This window comes from Xyrauchen texanus, chromosome 3 (assembly GCF_025860055.1).
Source record: "Xyrauchen texanus isolate HMW12.3.18 chromosome 3, RBS_HiC_50CHRs, whole genome shotgun sequence".
Classification (NCBI taxonomy): domain Eukaryota; kingdom Metazoa; phylum Chordata; class Actinopteri; order Cypriniformes; family Catostomidae; genus Xyrauchen; species Xyrauchen texanus.
This window is the reverse complement of record NC_068278.1, coordinates 9,990,802-10,011,868: the sequence shown is the minus strand read 5'-3', so window position 1 is coordinate 10,011,868 and position 21,067 is coordinate 9,990,802. Positions and strand designations below refer to the sequence as shown.

Genomic DNA, 21,067 nt, shown 5'->3' with positions numbered 1-21,067 from the left:
GGCCTCCTTGTTGGTTGATTTGTTAGGGGGCACATGCAAACTGTACACTTACTGAGAACCTTATTTGGAAAACAATGGCCCCAATAAAGTGCCCGACGCTGTCTTCTGCTGTTGTAGCCCATCCGCCTCAAGGTCTGATGTGTTGTGCATTCTGAGATGCTATTAAGCTCTGTACAATTGTACAGAGTGGTTATCTGAGTTTCGGTAAACTTTCAGTCAGCTCGAACCAGTCTGGCAATTCTCCATTGACCTCTCTCACCAACAAGGAATTTCTGTCCACAGAACTGCCCCTCACTGGATGTGTTTTGTTTTTGGCACCATTCTGAGTAAATTCTAGAGACTGTTGTGTTTGAAAATCCCAGGAGATTAGCAGTTACAGAAATATTCAAACCAGCCCAACTGGAACCAACAATCATGCCACAGTCAAAATCACTGAAATCACATTTTTCCCATTCTGATGGTTGATGTGAACATTAACTGATGCTCCTTAAGATAATTGCGTGAATAAGTGTCATTTATGTTTTAAATGTAATCTACTTAAATAATACTATTTAAGTAATAGGTGTAACTAGTAATATACTTAAAAGTAATTGAAAGTCAGTACCTGTAACGATAATTCTAAAATGTAATGTATTACGCTAAATATTTGGCTTAAAAGTAATCTGATGACACCCAACACTAAACAGAATACACAGAATAAACTATACATTGTACAGTAAAAATATTTAACAGGGGAAAAAAAGAAAGCCATATATTCATATTTAGTCCCTCCAATGCAAACAGCACATAAGGGTCAAAGATAAGGCATTGAAGCACATATTTAACTATTCTTTGAACATGTTAATGCTTAACAGCTGGAAATGTGCACATTTTTCAAACATTCATCAATCATTACACATATAGAGGGTTGGGGATTAATGAATACATGTAATGGGATTACGTATTTAAAATACAAAATATAAGTAACTGTATTCCACTACAGTTACAATTTTAATCATCGGTATTTAGAATACAGTAACACTGAAAATGTATTTTGATTACTGAAGAGATTACTTTGCATTTTATTGTCAATTGTTTCATTTAATATTTAGCCTTTCAGATGGAAAACATTTATACATATAAATGATGCAATCCAAAGTGCATTTGAACAGCGGTGAAACACTTTCTTATGAAGTGATACATTCATACGAGCAGACAGAGAAATAAGTTTGAAGAAAGTTTGGAGCAGCAGAAATAGAAATAAACCTTGTGTGAATTGTTAGCTTTACGCTAAGCTAAAATGCTATTTCTAGCCATTTTACATGCGCATGTTACCAGACACGATCATATTTTTATCAAGAAAATACATGTTAGATCATAATTTCTTTTTTCTAGTAAGACCTTTGATGTTAGGGCAAAAATCATATTCTTGTTAATATTTTTTTTCCTGTAAAAATATAAAAAAAATCATTAAAACAAGATACATTTGCTTATCTTGCTTTAGAAACAACACTGCATAAGATATTTAGGTTTTTCAGAGAATGTATTTTTAAAATGTGTATTTGCAGAGTTCTATAGTCAAAACAAGTGAAAAAAATCTCCCAGCGCTGAAGAAGTAATCCAAAGTATTTAGAATACGTTACTGACCCTGAGTAATCTAACAGGATATGTTACAAATGACATTTTACAGCATGTATTCTGTAATCTGTAGTGGAATACATTTCAAAAGTAACCCTCACAACCCTGCCCATATACATGTATGGATTTCAAACAATTATATTCTAAACATTCATATCTGACACTGTTTGTCTTTCTAAAGATACTCCTGATTAACTAATGACTCATGTTTAAAATGATGTTTTATAGTGTAATCAGATGCACGTTTGTTTTCTTTTTTTTTAAACAAAGGTTTTTTAGAATACAACAATAGTGTGAGTTATTTTCTATTAATCACACATAACTTTGACAACTCCACAATAAACAAATATTGTCTACTAAACTGATCTTCAGAGTCTACATGGGAATGCTGTCAGGCCACAGGATGGCAAAAATGTTCATGTATTTATGTAAAAAAAAAATTAAAAATTGTTTTGTTCTGTGCTTCTTCGGACAACCATCTACTGTGGTGATTTAAACAACCTAAATATGCTGATGTGAAGAATCTACAGTATGATATAACATCAATATCTTGTTTTATTCTCAAAGAACCATGTATCAAATTCAGTAATGGTTCATGATAAAACGAGGGATCTTTTCATATTTAAATTTATACTGGAGTTGAACACAATGTGGAGTGAATGAGCAATTCATAAATTATGGGCGATTGAACAGGGTTAGTCATGGTCTGTTGTATAATAAAATCATAAAAATGTCCTTAATGCTCGTTACAAGGTTAAATTCCATTTATTGGTGGAGTATGTTATGGAATGCCGTAGTGTTTTTGAAGGTATTTTTCAGAGCTGCTTAAGACGCTTGGAATATCCATATCCTTTCTTTTTCTTTAATTTGCAGCCTATTATTTCTGGCCATCGGATTTAGTGCCAAAGTTGTACAATTGACCCTTATTCAGTTTTTTCTTTATATATATATCTTTATTATTTTTAATTCATTTATGTCTAAGTTTAGCTAACAGTGGTGTTGAAAAAGTGATCTGGCATTGATTTGGGTACTTCAGGCTTATCTAAGAAACCTTACCTATGATCCTTGGAAATTGCAGGAAACACAAGAGAGCATAAACTGAACCACAGTCATCCAGAACACATTAGAAGAACAGAAGACCCCGAGAGCAATGAAAAACACACTGCAAATTATTGCACTCGTCTTAGGTTTTTTGGGGTGCATGTGTACTTTATTATCATTGCATAATCACTACTGGAAAATGTCATCGACAGATGGTAGCGTCATCACTACCGCCAACATCTTTGAAAACCTCTGGATGTCCTGTGCAGATGACTCCTCTGGTGTTTACAATTGTTGGGATTTTAAGTCCATGTTCGCTCTACCAGGTAAACATCATCTATGTACACCGTTATAGTAGCTACCTATGACTCACAGTATTAATGTTGTTGCTAAAATTATACATACAATTTGCTTATATATATATATGTTACAATTAAAATGTACATTTTATTTATTTATTAATTGGCCATTTTAATCTCAGCAAGGCTTCTTTCCTAGTCAAGTAAAGGTATTATAATAGTGTATTTATTTTTGCAAATAATTTGTGTTCATAAAGACTGTTCTGTGTTTGTGTATGAAAATGTTCTGTTTAGAATTAGACCTTTCGAAAGTAGCTAAAACATAAAAATGAAGGTATTTAAAAGACAATATTCCAATCCAAATGGCCAACTTTTATTGGGAAATTATATTTAAAAAACATTCACAGTAAGTCACAATGTTACACTGGAGTCAGAAGCCAAATCAACATTGTGTTCTAGACAGTCTTGGGGTAACACCTGTTGTGGCATCCCTCGTTGAACTAGTTGATAAAGGGGGAGGGATGGGATGGGGATATTAACCACTGAATTTAAAGATATTTCCTATCATCATCAATCCTTTGGTGAAAGCATTATAAACTAAGATCCAGCCTTTGAAATGCACAGAAACTTTTGGAAACTTCATGCATCTGTTACGTGGGATTAGACGACCGATAGCCTTTTTGCATCATTTGAAGTCAACATTTGAAAAAACTGTTTGATAACCAAATAACCAGTAACAATATGGATCCTGTTGTCGAGGCATTGGGTTTTTTCCTCGGTTTTCTGGGTTGGGTGTTGGTCGGAGGTGCCCTCCGAACAGGTACTGGCGGGTATCAACCGTGGACGGCAACATTATTACCAAATCAACAATCTATAAAAACGTCTTGAGCAACTTATGGATGTCTTGCATGTATTGTGCACAACTGCCGTGAATTCCCGTCTTTGCTAGCATTATAGAGATAATTATTGATGCATTGCTTATTTCTAAACAACTAAACTATATAGATCACAATATTGTATAGATATAGGCAATTTATGAGGTACTAGTTACGACACACTGAAAAAAATATTTATAGTATTACCTATAAGAACCTATAGTTTTAAACTTTGTGTCTTAAATTATATTGTTGGTAATTGTCAGAGGGTTTTTGTTTTCCTTGGCATTTGATGGGCTTTTTTATAGGGCACAAAACACATTTACATGCACGAAATGTAAATTAGCATAAATATTTGTTAAATTACTTTTGATTGATAAGATCTGTCAATAACTAAGATGTTGAGCAAAAACATCTGGGTTACTATTGTAACCTCCGTTCCCTGATGGAGGGAACGAGACGGTGTGTTGAAGAAGTGACACTAGGGGTCTCTCTTGAGAGCCTCACGCATCTCTGAACTTGAGAAAATGCCAATGAGAAATTGGCAGGCAGAATTTGCATGTCCCTTCCCCGGACATACGGGTATAAAGGGAGGGAAATATGCATCTGTCCATTCAGGTTTTGCACTGAGGATCTGAGAATGAGGTTCAGGAGGTTAATCCACACAGGGGCCAGTCCTGTGGAGCACCTATTCCAGTACAGAGTAGTTTCAGTACCCGTAGTGGGTCTGGTCGTGGAATTCCTCCGCTGAATTTGTGGACCAGAGAGCTTGGGAGGAGTCATCCAGGGAGGCGAGTTAGTGGGATCTCCTGGGATAAGAGCACATATGATCACCTCAGTGGAGGGGAAAGGTGCTAGGTGCAAGCGGTACACCCGGTCAGTTGTTCCACGTTACCGAGTTCTACCGGCTCGGACCTGAGAAAACATGTGACGAGACCGACTCAATCCTGAGATTGTCAAATCTTGTGAAGGGATTGGGGTGTTGCCCAGCCCGCTGCTCTGCATATGTCTGCTAGGGAGATGCCATTGGCCAGTGCCCACGAGGATGCCACACTTCTCGTCGAGTGTGCTCAAACCTACAAGGGGACGGGCACGGCCTGGGTGTGATAAGCATCAGCAACCCAGTGGGAAAGCCTCTGTTTGGAGACAGCGTTGCTGGACTGTTGAAGTGTGGCACTGGGTTGCCATGAGAACGGCATTTGCGGGCCAGGTGACCCAGGGAATGGGGGAATTGCTCTTTTATTGAGAACGTGGGTACTGCCGCTCGAAGGGGGTGCGGTAAAGGAAATAAACTGAACTGAGGATTCTCCTCCCGGCCCTCCACTGGGGGACGGAGTGGTCTGTCTACCAGCTCCGGAGCAAACGTTTCGCTCCCTGGATGCGTACGTCTCAGGAACGCTTGGGTGCCTTCCGGATCCTCAAGGACGTTCGGGGGACAGGGGGCGTGTGCTTCCTGCGGAGTGCTTGAAGCCTCAGGAGGACGTCCTCATCGAGCAGATGGAGCACGGCCTGCACTGGTGCAGCGGCGGGGCATGATGTCCGTCTGTTTCTTCACCGCTGAGAACTGCTGGGTGAACTCCTCCACGGTGTCGCCGAAGAGACCGAACTGGGAGACTGGGGCGTTTAGGAAGCGTGCTTTGTCCACGTCCCGCATCTCGACCAGGTTCAGCCAAAGATTATATTCCTGGACCACGAGGATGGGCATCGCCTGCCCGAGTGTCCGCACTGTGACCTTCGTGGCCCTGAGGGCAAGGGCGGTCACTGAGCGCAGTTCCTGCAACACGTCGGGGTCAGGACTATCCAAGTGCTTTGAGTGCCTTGGCCTGGTGAACTTGCAGGAGGTCCATGGCATGCAGGGCGGAGGCGGCCTGTCCAGCAGTGATGTAGGCTTTGGAGGTCAGTGATAACATCATCCTACAGGCCTTGGAGGGGAGCACCGGGCAATCCCGCTAGGTGAGGTGAGCTGCTGTCACCCCGAGCCAGGACGGAAGTCAAAGAGTGTGCCGGGGCGTGGTTGGTTCGTGGGGATCTACCCAGCGAAACTGTGCCCGCTGCCATCCCCAAATCGCATAGATCCAACATCATATGCTCTACAGAGATGAGTGGAACAGTAAGTGACTGCAGCTCGCTGATCACAAAACCACTCGGCTCCGAAGAAAAAATCTGAATGGACAGACGCATATTTCCCTCCCTTTATACCCGTATGTCCGGTGGAGGGACATGCAAATTGTGTATGCCAATTTCTCATTGGCCTTTTCTCAAGTTCAGAGATGCGCAAGGCTCTCAAGTGAGACCCCTAGTGTCCCTTCTTCGACACAACGTCAAAGTGAGCGACACACAGGGAATGAATGTCACTTTTTCAGGTTTTATATAAATGCAATTGTATAGCCAGCATAACAATAGCTAAAATAATAGACTTTCACAATACAATTTTAATAAGACAAAGTTTCATTTTGACTGAAGGAAATTATGTAGAACTCTTTGGAAATCAACAGTGTTTGTGCTCCCATAATGACCTTCACAGTCTACTCAGACTATTGAGGCTACGCCATTAGAAGTCTGCTCCACTTTTTCATGTCGAAAATAAACTTACCATCCCTGCCCTTTTTTTTCTCAGGTTATATCCAAGCATGCCGTGCACTAATGATCACGTCTATTGTGATGGGCTCTTTCGGACTGGTGGCGACTCTTGTGGGTATGCAGTGTTCCAAAATAGGAGGGGAGAATTACATCATGAAGGATCGGATCACAGGAATCGGAGGGGTCTTCTTCATACTGCAAGGTAATTATGTCACCAAGTGGCATCTATTCTTGTGGTACTGGTGTAGGAAATGTCAAAATGTCAACCGTTAATGTCTAAGCACGAAGATACGATGGATAAACTCCAGGCTAGCCTGTCTGAAAACTAAATTCATTGACATTTTTCAGGTCTGTGCACCATGATTGCAGTGTCTTGGTATGCTTCCAAAATCACTCAGGAATTCTTTGACCCACTTTATCCTGGAACAAAGTAAGTGGAAAATGTGTCGCCTAATGAATTAGAATGTAGAGCAGTTGAGAATTATTATTATTATCTATTTTTTTTTTTTTTCAGTTAAAATGTGTAGGGGAGATCAAGGTTTTCACATGGGGAAGTTGTCACAAGGGCTATTTCTCAGGAACTACAAAGTTTTTAATCTAACTACACAATGCTGATTTGAAGCACCTAGTTTAAAACCCTCTTAATTTAAGATATATTTGGATATCCTATTTCAATATCATATTTTCAGCTGTTTGGTATACAAGTAAACACAATAAATCCACTCACGTTTTTATTCAAGCTATGTATACAAGGGAAAACTATATAATGAAGGTAGGTTTTAGTCAAAAGGTTAAACTGTGTTTTGAGGGCTAGAGCATGTTTTTAAATGTCAAGGCAAGTTGTCATATGTTTTAAAAGTTAGAAATGTATTCAGTGTATTAATTGCAATCTTTGTTGGCAAAACAATGGTTTGATACTGTTCTGTTTCAATTTAGCTGAAAATCCCATATATGTTATTAAAAAGCATGTTCCATTACGATATGGAAATGCCTCAATTTTAAGTCACAGTATGTGCCTACAGTGCATTTATACAGTGCAAGTATTCACAGCGCTTCACTTTTTCCACATTTTGTTATGTTACAACCTTGTTCCAAAATTTATTAAATTCATTATTTTCCTCAAAATTCTACAAACAATACCCCATAATGACAACATGAAAAAAGTTTGTTTGAAATCTTTGCAAATTTATTAAAAATAACAAAACAAATCACATGTACACAAGTATTCACAGCCTTTGCAATGACACTCAAAATTGAGCTCAGGTGCATCCTGTTCCCTTTACAAAAAGCTTCACTACGATGCTGCGCTGCTAAGCACTACGGGGAACAACTCTAGCTGTGAACCGAGCTGAAATAGTGTGTGTAACACGTCAATGAACATTGACCGGAATTTATAGCCTCGGCTGATGTAATCATTAGATGCACCTGCGGCCAGGCTATAAATGGATACGTCACCAGGTGTCGTTTGAAACTCTTTTTTCAGAGCGATTCTGTTTCTGTGTGTTTCACAAACCCTGTCAAAACTTTCTTTCCTCTGTTTGGTATTAGAATCAGTTAGGCAGTGTGCAGTGAACGTTGTTCTCTTTTCTCTTCTGTTTAGAAAATATTATATATATATTTCTAAAAAAAAGTAAAAAAAAGAGAGAATGACTGAAAGCCGCAAACGGTGCATGTTCCCCTCTTCTCGCTCTATAGCTGAAGACGACACACATCAGTTTTTGCTGTTTGTTTGGGGGTAAGAGCACGCTGCTCTCGCGTTGCAGCAGGGCGGGTGCAAGCACTGCGATTTGCTTTAACAGGCAGAGTGCGTCGTGCTCGCCTCGCTTGCTTCCGGGAGTCAGCACTCACGAAAAAAAAAGATTGTTCGTGGGGCTCTTGCATGGATTTGGCTGAGGAGCAAGAGACGGGTTGTTCCCTTTCTCTCACTTTCTCCCCAAACCCAGCTGGTCCTTCACATGATCTCGAAGCGCGTTCCGACGCTTCTTCGGATCATGAGGTGGATCGCGATTCTCTTCCCGCATCCGAGTTTTGCGTCCGCGAGAGAAAATCTACGGAGGAATTGCTCGATGTTGTTACTCGTGCGGTTGCCAGATTGGACTGGCCACGCGAAAAAGAGACCCCCCAAATGCTCCAAATTAGGGGATAGATTTTATCTTCCAGTCTAAGAAAGGGAACGCCTCATGGGTCCCTTCCCTTCTTTGATAACCTCCATGAAGAGCTTTTTCGCTCATGGAGAACCCCTAAAAAAAATTAAATAAATAAATAAAATAAAATATATATATATATATATATATATCTATATCTATATATATATATAGATATATATATATATATATATATAGATATATATATATTTTCTTCCCGTGTTCACATACCCTCGACGTCATTATATTCGACTATCGTGGGTGCTGAGGCACGGGGGTATTCAGTGATGCCGCCGGTCGAAGAGACGCTTGCGGGCTATCTCTTGCCGGGCTCGGCATCGTCATCGTCACTTAAGAAGCCCTCACTCCCCTCAAAGCCTTGTAGGACAACCTCCACTTTAGTGGGAAGGGCTTATCAAGCAGCAGGTCATGCTGGTGCTGCTCTGCACACTATGCTGTTTTACAGGCGTACCAGGCTGACCTCCTGGATGACCTGAGTGTGGGTTCTGCGCTTGACGAGCAAGCCTCAGACCCGCCTCGGTCCTGACTGAAGGGAGGCTCAAAAGCAAAGCGTGGCGAGTCGTGCTCCTCCTCCCAGGGATTGGGGACAGTCTCGCCGCACTCGCCAGCCCCCGAAGCAAGACCTCAGGACTATAAATTCTAGTAAGAGAAAACCCTGACGGTCTTGCGCCTAGATTAGGGGGTAGCTCCACTCGGGACGGGGCGCGTGCGTCACTTCACCCCTCCCGGTACCCCCTCGAAGCAACCTCTTGGTGTTTCGGGTTGCAGAGGCTTCCGTCAAAATTGGGTGTTTTCTCTGTTCCTGCATTTTATTCAGGACGCGAAACACTCGACAACCCCTCAATATGAAGTGTTAAAATATAATACCCATCTCAGAGATCCTGGCAGCGTGGAAACTTCTGCCGGATATATTATTTTCTGTGGGTCTTATAAGGGCATCAGGATTTAATTCACTCGCCGCTTTTCCGTGTTTCAACGGCGTGTTCTCACTACCGTGAACCGGATTTCTTTTTATGTAAAAAAAAAAAAAAACTCATCTCCTGGTTAAAGGGGCCATGGTATGTGTTCCCCTTCCAGAGAGAGAGTTAGGTTATTACACTAAATACTTCCCGTTTCCCATGGAGGGTGAGGGGTGGCATCTGGCTTAGATCTTAAAGCTTGAACTACCCGTGGGTGTTCAAGTCCAAGATGATGCCTGTCAAGACGGTCGTGTCTCAAGCCCTACAACTCGTTTGGCTAGTCACCATCGATCTTATGATGCACTTCTATGCTTCATTTAGAAGTTCTGCCACAACATGGAAAGTTCCTGAGGTTCACTTCCGGGGGCGAAGTCTTCCAGGGTCAGGTTCTTTCACTCAGCCTAGCCCTTTTTACCCGCACATTCACAATGCATGATGTAGTGCTGGCTCCTTGCGACTCCGGGGCATCTGCATTCTGAATTATGTAGACGACTGGCTGATCCTAGCGCAGTTCCAGGAACTGGCAGTTCAACACAGGGACATCGTCTTAGCTCATCTGTTTCTCTGGGGTTGAGGCTCAACGCCAAGAAAAGCGTCCTCTCTCCCACTCAGAACACTGTCTATCGGGGCATCGTATGGGGTTCAATCACAATGCGGGCACAACTGTCTCCCGCTAGGATTGAGTCCATTCAGATCACCCTGAGCAAAGTCAGGCTAGGTCAAGGTTGCACTGTTATCATTATCAACAATTTCCAGGTCTCAGGGCGACCGCGTCCACGGTGATCCCTCTGGACCTTCTGCTCATGAGACCGTTTTTGTTGTGGCCAAAAGCCAGGGGATTTCTTCCAAGGGCCAAAACCCCTAGGCTAAAAAGGGTTATGCGCCTCAGGCTTCGTTCCCTTTCTATGTGGTTCAGACCCCGGTTTTTCTGGCCCTGAAATACCTCCTCCTGAGTCTGCCATGTCTTGGTGCAGGTGGACAATACAGCGGTAGCCTCTTACATAAATCATCAAGGAGACCCACGTTCTTGTCAGCTGTATTTCTGACACGTCGGATTCTCCTTAGGGCCCAGGGTAAGCTCCTGTCACTCAGGTCAGTTATATCCCTTGATGCCCGTATACGGGAGCAGATTTACGGTCCAGACAGAAAATACCAACGGGGGAGTTAAGAACTCCACCCTAAGGTAGTAGTTGCCCAGAGTTCGCCAGCAAGGGTTTTTGCCTCTTACTGATAGCACCGCGCTGGCCGAACAGGGCTTGGTTCTCGGAGCTAATCTCTTCCCTTGACGGCTCGCCTTGGGCGATTCTGAACAGGAAGGATCTTCTATCTCAGGCACAGGGCAATATTTCATCCCTGCCCCGAATTGTGGAATCTTTCATGTTTGGCCCCTAAGGGTACCAACTGAGGGACACAGGGCTTTCTCCTGAGGTTATCGAGACCTTTTTAAATGCCGGGCTTTTTTCACTTGGAACAAGTTTGGGTGAGATCTTAGGGCAGAAGAAGACCTCTTCGCCTCTATGAATAGCGCAATGTCTCCTCTACTTCTCCCTGAAATCACCCAGCCCCCTTGGGTCTGGACGTTAAGACACATACATGACCCAGAATGCATCTGTATGCATTTCTTGCCCCGGTTTCTCTGCTCCCGGGAGTCTTGGCGATGTTCACCAGCAAGGGTCTTGCCTCCTATTAATGGGGCTGCGCTGGCCGAACAGGATATGTTTCTCGGAGCTAATTCCTCTCCTCGACGGCTCGCCTTGGGCGATTCCGAACAGGGAGGACCTTCTCATCCTTGGCCCGAATTGTGAAACCTTTCATGTCTGGCCCCTAAGGGTACCAAATGAGGTTCACAGGGTTTTCTCTTGAGATTATCGAGACCATTTCAAGTGCTAGGGCTCCCTCCACTTGGAACTGATCTGGGTAGATTTTACAGGGCAGAAGAGGACCTCTTCGCCTCTGTTGATAGCGCAATGTCTCCTCTACTTCTCCCCGAGTCGCCCAGTCCCCCCCCCTCGGGAGGGGCTGATCGTAGTAACGCATACCTAGCACAAATGCGCCTGCATGCGTTTCCTTTTACTAAAGTTCTTATTACAGAACCAGCTTACTGCCAGTTTGCTTCAGTTCTGGATTTTCTGTAGAAAGAACTGTCAGCGAGCACTTGCCTCGCCACTGCCAGGTTCTATGTGGCCACTGCGGTTTGCCATGGCTTGGTGGACGGGGTGCCCTCAAAGAGGCATCCTCATTATTGCCCGGGCCTACGAGGCACGCGGTCAAGCTTCGCCAGTAGGTTTTAGGGCGCACTCTACCAGAGGGCTCTCCTCCTCTAAAATCTTGGCTAGAGGTCTCCTTCTGCAGCAAGTTTGTGATGCGGCAGGTTGTCCTCTCCGCACACATTCATTAGATTTTTATAGTTTGGATGTTTTGCCACTCAGGGCTCTTATGCCCTTGAGTCGACATCTCAAGCTCATGTCTGGACAAATTTGTGATGCGGCAGGCTGGTCCTGTCCGCTCACATTCGTCAGTTTTTATGACAAGTTTGTGTTGCGATAGGGTTCTCTTCGCACACAATCATCGAACTTTATGGGTTAGATGCTTTGCTACTCCAGACTCTTATATCCTTGAGTCGACATCTCAGCCCATGCCTAAACAAGTTTGTGATGCGGCAGGCTGGTCCTCTCCGCTCACATTCATCAGTTTTTATGACAAGTTTGTGTTGCGATAGGGTTCTCTTCACACACATTCATCGAACTTTATGGGTTAGATGCTTTGCTACTCCGGGCTCTTATGTCCTTGAGTCGACATCTCAGCCCATGCCTAAACAAGTTTGTGATGTGGCAGGCTGGTCCTCTCCACACACTTTCATCAAAATTGAATGGTTTAGATGTTTATGCTACTCCGGGCACTTATGCCCTTGAGTCGACATCTCAAGCTCATGTCTGAGACCTCTCGCGGTTTTGTGAGTACACTGCACAACCGTAGGGGTCCGGACAGCCCCAAGTGCGGCGGCGTGGGTATTGCGTTCCCCGTAGCGCTTAGCAGCGCAGCATCGTAGTGAAGCTTTTTGTAAAGGGAACGTCTCGGGTTACATGTGTAACCCTTGTTCCCTGAAAAAAGCGGAACGAGATGCTGCGCTGCTTTGCCGCACTGGGACGTCCCAGGACTGCTCTTCAAAAAGAAGTATCTGACAACACCTGGTGACGTATCCATTTATAGCCTGGCCGCAGGTGCATCTAATGATTACATCAGCCGAGGCTATAAATTCCGGTCAATGTTCATTGACGTGTTACACACACTATTTCAGCTCGGTTCACAGCTAGAGTTGTTCCCCGTAGCGTTTAGCAGCGCAGCATCTCGTTCCGCTTTTTTCAGGGAACAAGGGTTACACATGTAACCCGAGACGTTTCCATTGATCGTCCTTGAGATGTTTCTACAACTTGATTGGAGTCCACCTGTGATAAATTCAGTTGATTGGACATGATTTGGAAAGGCACACACCTGTCTATATAAGGTCCCACAGTTAACATGCATGAAGCCATGAAGTCCAAGCAATTGTCTGTAGACCTCCGCAACAGGATTGTATCGAGGCACAGATATGGGGAAGGGTACAGAAAAATGTCTGCAGCATTGAAGGTCCCAATGAGCACAGTGGCCTCCATCATCCGTAAATGGAAGAAGTTTGGAACCACCAGGACTCTTCCTAGAGCTGGCCGTCCGGCCAAACTGAGCGATCGGGGGGGAAGGGCCTTAGTCAGGGAGGTGACCATGAACCCGATGGTCACTCTGACAGAGCTCCAACATTTCTCTGTGGAGAGAGGAGAACCTTCCAGAAGAACAACCATCTCTGCAGCACTCCACCAATCAGGCCTGTATGGTAGAGTGGCCAGACGGAAGCCACTCCTCAGTAAAAGGCACATGACAGCCTGCCTGGAGTTTGCCAAAAGGCACCTGAAGGACTCTCAGATAATGAGGAACAAAATTCTCTGGTCTGATGAAACAAAGAGTTCAAAGAGGAAACCAGGCACCGCTCATCACCTGGCCAATACCATCCCTACAGTGAAGTATGGTGGTGGCAGCATCATGCTGTGGGGATGTGTTTCAGTGGCAGGAACTGGGAAACTAGTCAGGATCGTGGGAAAGATGATTGCAGCAATGTACAGAGACATCCTTGATGAAAACCTGCTCCAGAGCACTCTGGACCTCAGACTGGGGCAAAGGTTCGTCTTCCAACAGGACAACGACCCTAAGCATACAGCCAAGATAACAAAGGAGTGGCTATGGGACAACTCTGTGAATCTCCTTGAGTGGCCCAACCAGAGCCCAGACTTGAACCCAATTGAACATCTCTGGAGAGATCTGAAAATGGCTGTGCACCAACGCTCCCCATCCAACCTGATGGAGCTTGAGAGGTCCTGCAAAGAAGAATAGGAGAAACTGCCCAAAAATAGGTATGCCAAGCTTGTAGCATCATACATAAAAAGACTTGAGGCTGTAATTGGTGCTAAAGGTGCTTCAACAAAGTATTGAGTAAAGGTTGTGAATACTTATGTACATGTGATTTGTTTAATTTTTTATTTTTAATAAATTTGCAAAGATTTCAAACAAACTTCTTTCATATTGTCATTATGGGATATTGTTTGTAGAATTTTGAGGAAAATAATGAATTTAATCAATTTTGGAATAAGTCTGTTACATAACAAAATGTGGAAAAAGTGAAGTGCTGTGAGTACTTTCCAGATGCACTGTAGATAGAAACAGACTATCAAAAATAAACCTACCCGGAGAAATATTCCATGGAGTAAAAAGTGTGACAAATGGCCCAGGTTTCCCTATATACTGTATGTGTAAGTGAATGTGCATATTTAAAAAGGTGACTTTTTTCAATTAAACAGTCGTGCAGAGTGACCGATTAACTTTTAGAAGTACAACATTTCATGTAGTTTCTCCATGAATATCAAGTCATAAAACCATAAAATCTAATAATTAGATAATAAGAATATATAAGATAATAAGATAAATAAGAAAACCTTGTTTTTTAAATGGTTTTAGAGTCTCTTTTGTGGTTTCATACTTTTTTTGTAATCAATGTAATGTTAGTTTCTTAATTTTTAATAAACATCTTTGTGCGCTAAGGTATGAAATCGGAGATGGCCTGTACATTGGTTGGAGTTCAGCCACACTGGCTTTATGTGGCGGCAGCTGCTTACTGTGTGCCTGTAGACTGCATGGCCCAGAAGAAATAAAGTGAGTTTATTATGCAACACATGTCTTGTTAAATGGCACTCGGTAACCATTTCATGTAACAATAATTATAAATTGTATAAGTATCTGCAAAGGGGGGTACAAGGGAAAGGAGGAGGCAAGAACCGGCTTAACAATATAAATAATATTTAATTAAATAAAAAGACACACACAAACACATACAGGCAGGTGCCCGTAATTCTCTCTTTCACACTGCCGTCTCCGGTCGGCCCTTATCCCTCTTGGAGGCTTAATTAGCCTGATTAGGGGCCAGGTGTGTAGCATCATGACCCGGCACCGCCCTCCGACCTGCCACATTATCTTATGTTAGTAACCTACCAGATTAGATTTTTCAGGTTACTACAGTCATGACATAAATGGAATATTCCGGTTTAATACAAGTTTGAGTGATTTAATCACAGTAAAATCATGTTTACTTTAATATTGTTTATGTCTTGTGGCTATACTTTTGAAACACTGGATTTTTAACGTTTACAGATTTGCTCCATTCACTTCCATTGTAAGTGCTTTTTTGAAAGAAAAGAAGGGATGAGTCGAAATATTTTTGTGGCAATCAACATTATGTCAGAAATGCTGTCGATTGAGCTTAACTTGTATTGAACTCGTATCTGAATTTGTGTTCCGTGTAGTAATAATTATAAAACCATTTTTTAGTTTCTATTAATTTTCAACTATTTTGTTTGTCAATTTCAGATCAGATCTTCAGAACTTCAGGACGTACTCCTACCAGCCTCAATCCAGGAGTGCAGATCAAACTGCCCTTGCAACATCCCACGCCACTTCTAGCCAATATGGACTCAACGCATATGTGTAAGGAACAGACAGTTTACTGCATATGTGGGATCAGCCAAGTCAAGATATTACAGACTGTAACAAAACACAGAGACCACACAATACAATGACTTTGTCAAATGCAGTGATTGATAATATTATGTTTATAATAGGGCTGTCGATTTAACGCGTTAATTCGGTGTGATTAATTTTACCAAAAATAACGCATTAAAAAAAGTACGCAATTAATCACACTTCCCCCAGACCATAATAAGGAAGAGTCCTGAGAAATGTAAGCTTGTAGTCCACCTGTTTACTCCAGAGGGCAGTAAGTGAAATTTCAGCTGTATGAGCAACGCGCAGTTTATACAGTGAAGAAAACACTTCAGTAGGCAGAACAACACAGACATGAGTTACGTTCAAAACACTCGAAGGAGCGCAAATGCGAACTAAGTGATCTGAAGATGAGTTAAAAGATTGAGTATTAAACTATATTTAACTCGAAACAGTGAACTAAACATTTGATGTTTATGATGCAACGCACCCAAGATGCTACACAAGCATGTCTGACGCAGGGTGTGGCTGGATTGAGATGGTGCAAAATTAGTTACTCATAAATATTTAATCACGAATAAAATACAAATAAACTACCTCACTGATTATTTAATTGTGATGTCGATATATTCTGTACATTTTGTGGTCTGCAAGAGGAAAAATTTTGTCATTTATTTTGGAGTTGACCCTACTCGACTTGTTTTTGGTCTGATTTCTGCAAGATTGTTAGAGATCATATTATTCACACCTTTCAACTTTGTTTTGGAAATGTTTTATTCGTGTATTCATAAAGGAATATTATTTGATTAATGTTCTGCTTTTGTTGGCAAAGTTTAGTATTCATAAATGTAAGTATGGTGGTTATAAACCATTAGTTTTCATTTTTAATTAAAAAGTTCAGCAAAACCTAAGAACAATTTCCAATTTGAGTAACAAGAAAGCTGTAAATTGTATTGAAATATATAAACAAATTGATATTTTTATTAAACTGTTTATTTATTTATTTTCCTTTTTGTTGTTTGTTTTAATATACCTTTTGGCTCTAGATGTAAAAGTTTTGTAAGCATTAATAAAAAAAAAATGTCTGACGCAGGTGTAAATTTACGGGTCCTTAAACAAGCCCTCATAATAAATCTCCAACTGATTGACAAATTCACTTGTGAAATGGATTGCTGTGAACTGAATGCCAATGATTGACTTATGATCAATAATAGTAAACAATACATTGTATTCTAAAGCCGCTTTTTGTATGGCCTTATCAATGATTAACTCTTCTGCTACAAAAATGTAATGCATTTTAATTATCTGAATATTTTGTATTTATAGTGTGTTGCCCTCTTTAGCATCAATGAATGTTTGCAACTTTTGTAATAGTGTCCATCAGTTGTACTAAATGCTGTAGGTCAACATCATCTAGCCACTGTTGGGAAGGACTCAAATGTGCAGGAGTAAGGAATCCAAAAAATGTGCAGTAGCTGGAGGATTTGTTAGCTTCGCTGCTCTGGACAAAGTAGGGACTCATGCACAATTATTACAAAATATACAAACAGTCACTGATAATCAAGGAAGTTCCGTTATTATTTTGTCAGTATAAATAAAAACATAATGTGCTTTTTATGGTCCTTCTTTTTTCTTTTTTCTGATGAACATCTTGCAGTTCTCTTACGAGAGGTTCTCTCGTATTGCGTAAGCTAGCTTACGCTACGGGAAAGATTAATCTTTTCTGAGATATTGAAGCCAAAAAATTATCCTTAATTTTTGTATCCATTGTCAACGCAGTGCGGCAGCTGCAGACCTTGAGCGGGCTAGCTAGCGAGCTCTTAGGTTGCTCTGCGGCAACTGCTGTAGCCTATAGACGAGCTTGGGCGAACTCGCATACAATGAGAGGCGTCCGCGCGCTCACTGCATCAAAGCCCGCCAAAATGGGCATGACTTGAGTGCATATAAGCGTAGTTCATAGGCTGGAACCCTGATTTTCATCTCTTCAGCGAAGCTTTTCGCATCGCTGACCTGGAAGCCGCATCGCCGTTTGAGGGGCATCAAGCGTGGACAGCGCTAGAAGAAGCCGGCCGTCTCAGCCACCTTCAGCCATCCTGCGAGCTACGCCATCCGACGACGTATCCTTTTATTCAGCAAGCTAGTTCTCACGAACTATTCACAAAAGAGTACGAGCGTCTTTTTCAAGATGCCTCACTCCACTTGCGCCTCATGTCGCGCCCTTCTCAGCACAGGAGACCGCCACATCATCTGCGCTCTCTGCCTGGGACTGGGGCACGCAGAGCTCGCCCTCACTGAGGGCGGATCCGATTTCTGCGAGGAGCTACCGATGTCGACCCTGCGGGCTCGACTCGAAGCACTCAAAGCAGAAACCGCCGCGCCACCTTACCTTCAGCCGCGCAGGAAGAAGCACCGCTCACAAAGGCTGCCGGAAACTGTGGTTGAAGCGACTGCCTCGCCGGAGCCTCTCCCTCGAGCATCGCTTTCACCCTCCCCGCCCCGGACGCCGCAGTTGCCGCCGAGCGGCCGCGACTGCTGCCATCTCGGATGACGAGGCGGAGGATAAGGGCCGCTGGCTTCCATCATGGCTTCGGACAGCGAGGAGTGGTCAGGCTCCCAAGCCTCCTCCTCGCCCAGGAATCCAGCAGGAACCGCGCCGAGTCGAGGGGAGTTAACACGCCTCCTCACACAGGCCGTCGACCGCCTTGGGCTCGAGTGGTCACCGCCCCTGAGCAGGCACCCAACAGACTCGACGGCTGCTTTCTTCAAAGCCATCGCCGCTCTACACCCGCAGCCCGGGCCGCTCCCTTCCTGCCGGAATTACACACGGAGCTTGCAAAGTTGTGGAACGCTCCTTTTTCAGCCAGGTCCCGTTCCCACGTCTCCACCTCTCTCACGTCGGTGGACGGCGCCACTGAGAGAGGCTAATCCTCCATCCCCCCGGTCGAGGACTCGGTAGCAGCACACCTTTGTCCGCCCTCCGCGAGATGGCGTTCCAAGCCTGTGCTCCCGTCTAAGGCCTGCAGAGCGACTTCCGCCTATGTTGGCCGTGCCTATTCCGCCGCCGGCCTAGCCGCATCTGCTCTGCACTCAATGGCCGTTTTACAGATCCTACAAGCAGACCTTCTTTGGGAGTGGGATGAGAAAGGCAGGCACCCAGAGGCTGTTACTGATCTACGAAGCGCGACAGACCTCACCCTTCGCGCTACCAAAGCTGCAGCCCAAGCTCTAGGGAAGTGCATGGCCTCGCTGACTGTGACCGAGAGACACTTGTGGCTAACACTAGCCGACATGGGAGAAGCAGAGCACTCCACGGTCCTCAACACACCGCTCTCTCCGACCCGTCTCTTCGGCTCCGCGGTGAGTGGCATTGTTTACCACTTCTCAGAAGTCCAGAAAGCCACCCAAGCCATGAACCTCTTCCTGCCGCGTCGCGCTAGCTCCTCTGCAGGCCGCTCATGTGATCAGCCTCCTGCACGAGCCTCTTCACAGCGCCCAGTTCAACAAACATTCTCTGCCCGCTCTGTTACACGGCCAGCAAACATTCCTCTGTGTGTAAGTCCCGTGCCCATGACTATGCTTGCGCATCACGTAACAGATGTGACTCTTTCCCCATTCATTCCAATCGGGAAGTCACTCACAAAACAGCCTGTTCATGCTGTATGCGAGCAATCATGCATAAACACACTAAACGCGCTCACACATTTTGTTCAGCGCTCTGTGTGCGGCAATCAGAGCAAATTGGCCATTCACCCTCTAGCGTTACGCTTCAAAGCGTGGGAAGCTATTCCAGGGATATCCAAGTGGGTGTTAAGCACAATACAACAGGGCTATTTGCTACAGTTCGATCGCCGCTCTCCTCGATTCAGAGCGCCTCGAAACCACTGTGAACACGGAAGCAGCGTGCATGCTTCGTTCAGAAATAGCAAGCCTTCTGTGCAAAAGGGCCATAGAGAAAGTGCCACCCTCTCTGAGCGAGTCGGGGCTTTACAGCCGTTATTTTCTTGTTCCCAAGAAAGACGGCGGCCTCAGACCCATATTAGATCTCAGGGTTTTGAACACGGTGCTTGCAAAAGACCGTTCAAAATGCTTACAATCAGGAAACTCCTCGCGCATGTGCACCAGGGGACTGGTTTATTTCTCTCGATCTGAAAGATGCATACTTTCAGATTCAGATAAATCCCCATCACAGGCCATTCTTGAGATTCGCCTTCGACGGCCAGGTTTATCAATACACCGTCCTTCCGTTCGGCCTGTCCTTAGCACCCCGTACTTTCACGAAGTGCATGGATGCGGCGCTCGCACCCTTGCGGAGTCAGGGTTTGCAAATTTTGAACTATTTGGACGACTGGCTGATTATGGCACAGTCACATATGGAGCTTCTGTCTCACAGAGCAGTTCTCCTCAGCCATCTGAACAGTTTGGGTCTTGCAGTCAATGGACCAAGAGCTCACTACAGCCCAGTCAGACAATTTCCTTCCTTGGAATAGAACTAGACTCCGTGGCAATGACGGCTCGCTTATCTACACAGCGGGCGCGCCGTGTTCAGCGACTAGCCGCATCTTTTCAGATGAACAGCCTCACGCCTCTGAAGAAATTCCAGAGAGTGCTAGGTTACATGGCCTCAGCCGCAGCAGTACTTCAGCTGGGTTTACTGCACATGCGCCCGCTTCAGCATTGGTTAAACACCCGCGCGTTTTGCCGGGCTTGGGCCACAGGCCGCCAGCCCATCAAGGTGACTCAGACCTGTATTTCAGCTCTGCAGCCCTAGACAGTGGCCGAATGGTATCAGCGGGGAGTGACAATGGGAGCTGTATCTCGCCGAAAAGTCATCTCGACAGACGCGTCCAACACAGGTTGGGGCGCGGTCTGCAAGGGCTCTCCGGTTTTCGGCCTATGGTCAGTTCAGGAAAAGCTCCTTCACATAAATTGTCTGGAAATGATAGCAGTCGAGTACGCACTCGTGCGCTTTCTCCCGGTCATTCAGGGTCACCACATCCTGGTCCGTTCGGACAACAGATCTGTGGTATCCTACCTAAACTGTCAGGGCAGTGTCAGATCCAGGAACCTATTCCATCTGACAAAACACATACTGAGTTGGTCCCAGTGCCACCTGCGCTCGCTGAGGGCGACGCAGTGCCAGGCCACCTGAACGACGGCCCGGACAGACTGTCCAGAGACAATATCCTTCCAGGGGAATGGTCCCTGCACGCTCAAACAGTCCAGACGTTATGGCACCTATTCGGCAGAGCAGAGATAGACCTCTTTGCGTCCAAAGAGAACTCTCACTGCCCAATATTTTTCTCGAAAAGCGAGGACGCGCTGGCCCAGGACTGGCCCAGACACCCGCTTTACGTCTTCCCTCCCGTCTCGCTATTGCCACAGGTAATGCAGAGGATCAGGGAAACGCGTCTCTCGGTGCTCCTCATAGCCCCGCTTTGGGAGAATCAGAC

At 44.3% G+C, this 21,067-nt stretch overlaps 1 protein-coding gene across 1 annotated transcript; it reads left to right on the top strand.

Annotated features, from left to right (window-relative positions):
• The first annotated feature begins 2,767 nt into the window (after positions 1 to 2,767).
• On the top strand, positions 2,768 to 15,606 carry LOC127621926 (claudin-15-like). Its single transcript, XM_052095743.1, has 5 exons — positions 2,768 to 2,984; positions 6,450 to 6,614; positions 6,761 to 6,842; positions 14,664 to 14,774; positions 15,486 to 15,606. Exons 1-5 carry the CDS (start codon positions 2,768 to 2,770, stop codon positions 15,604 to 15,606), a joined length of 696 nt encoding a protein of 231 aa, XP_051951703.1.
• The last annotated feature ends 5,461 nt before the right edge of the window (positions 15,607 to 21,067 follow it).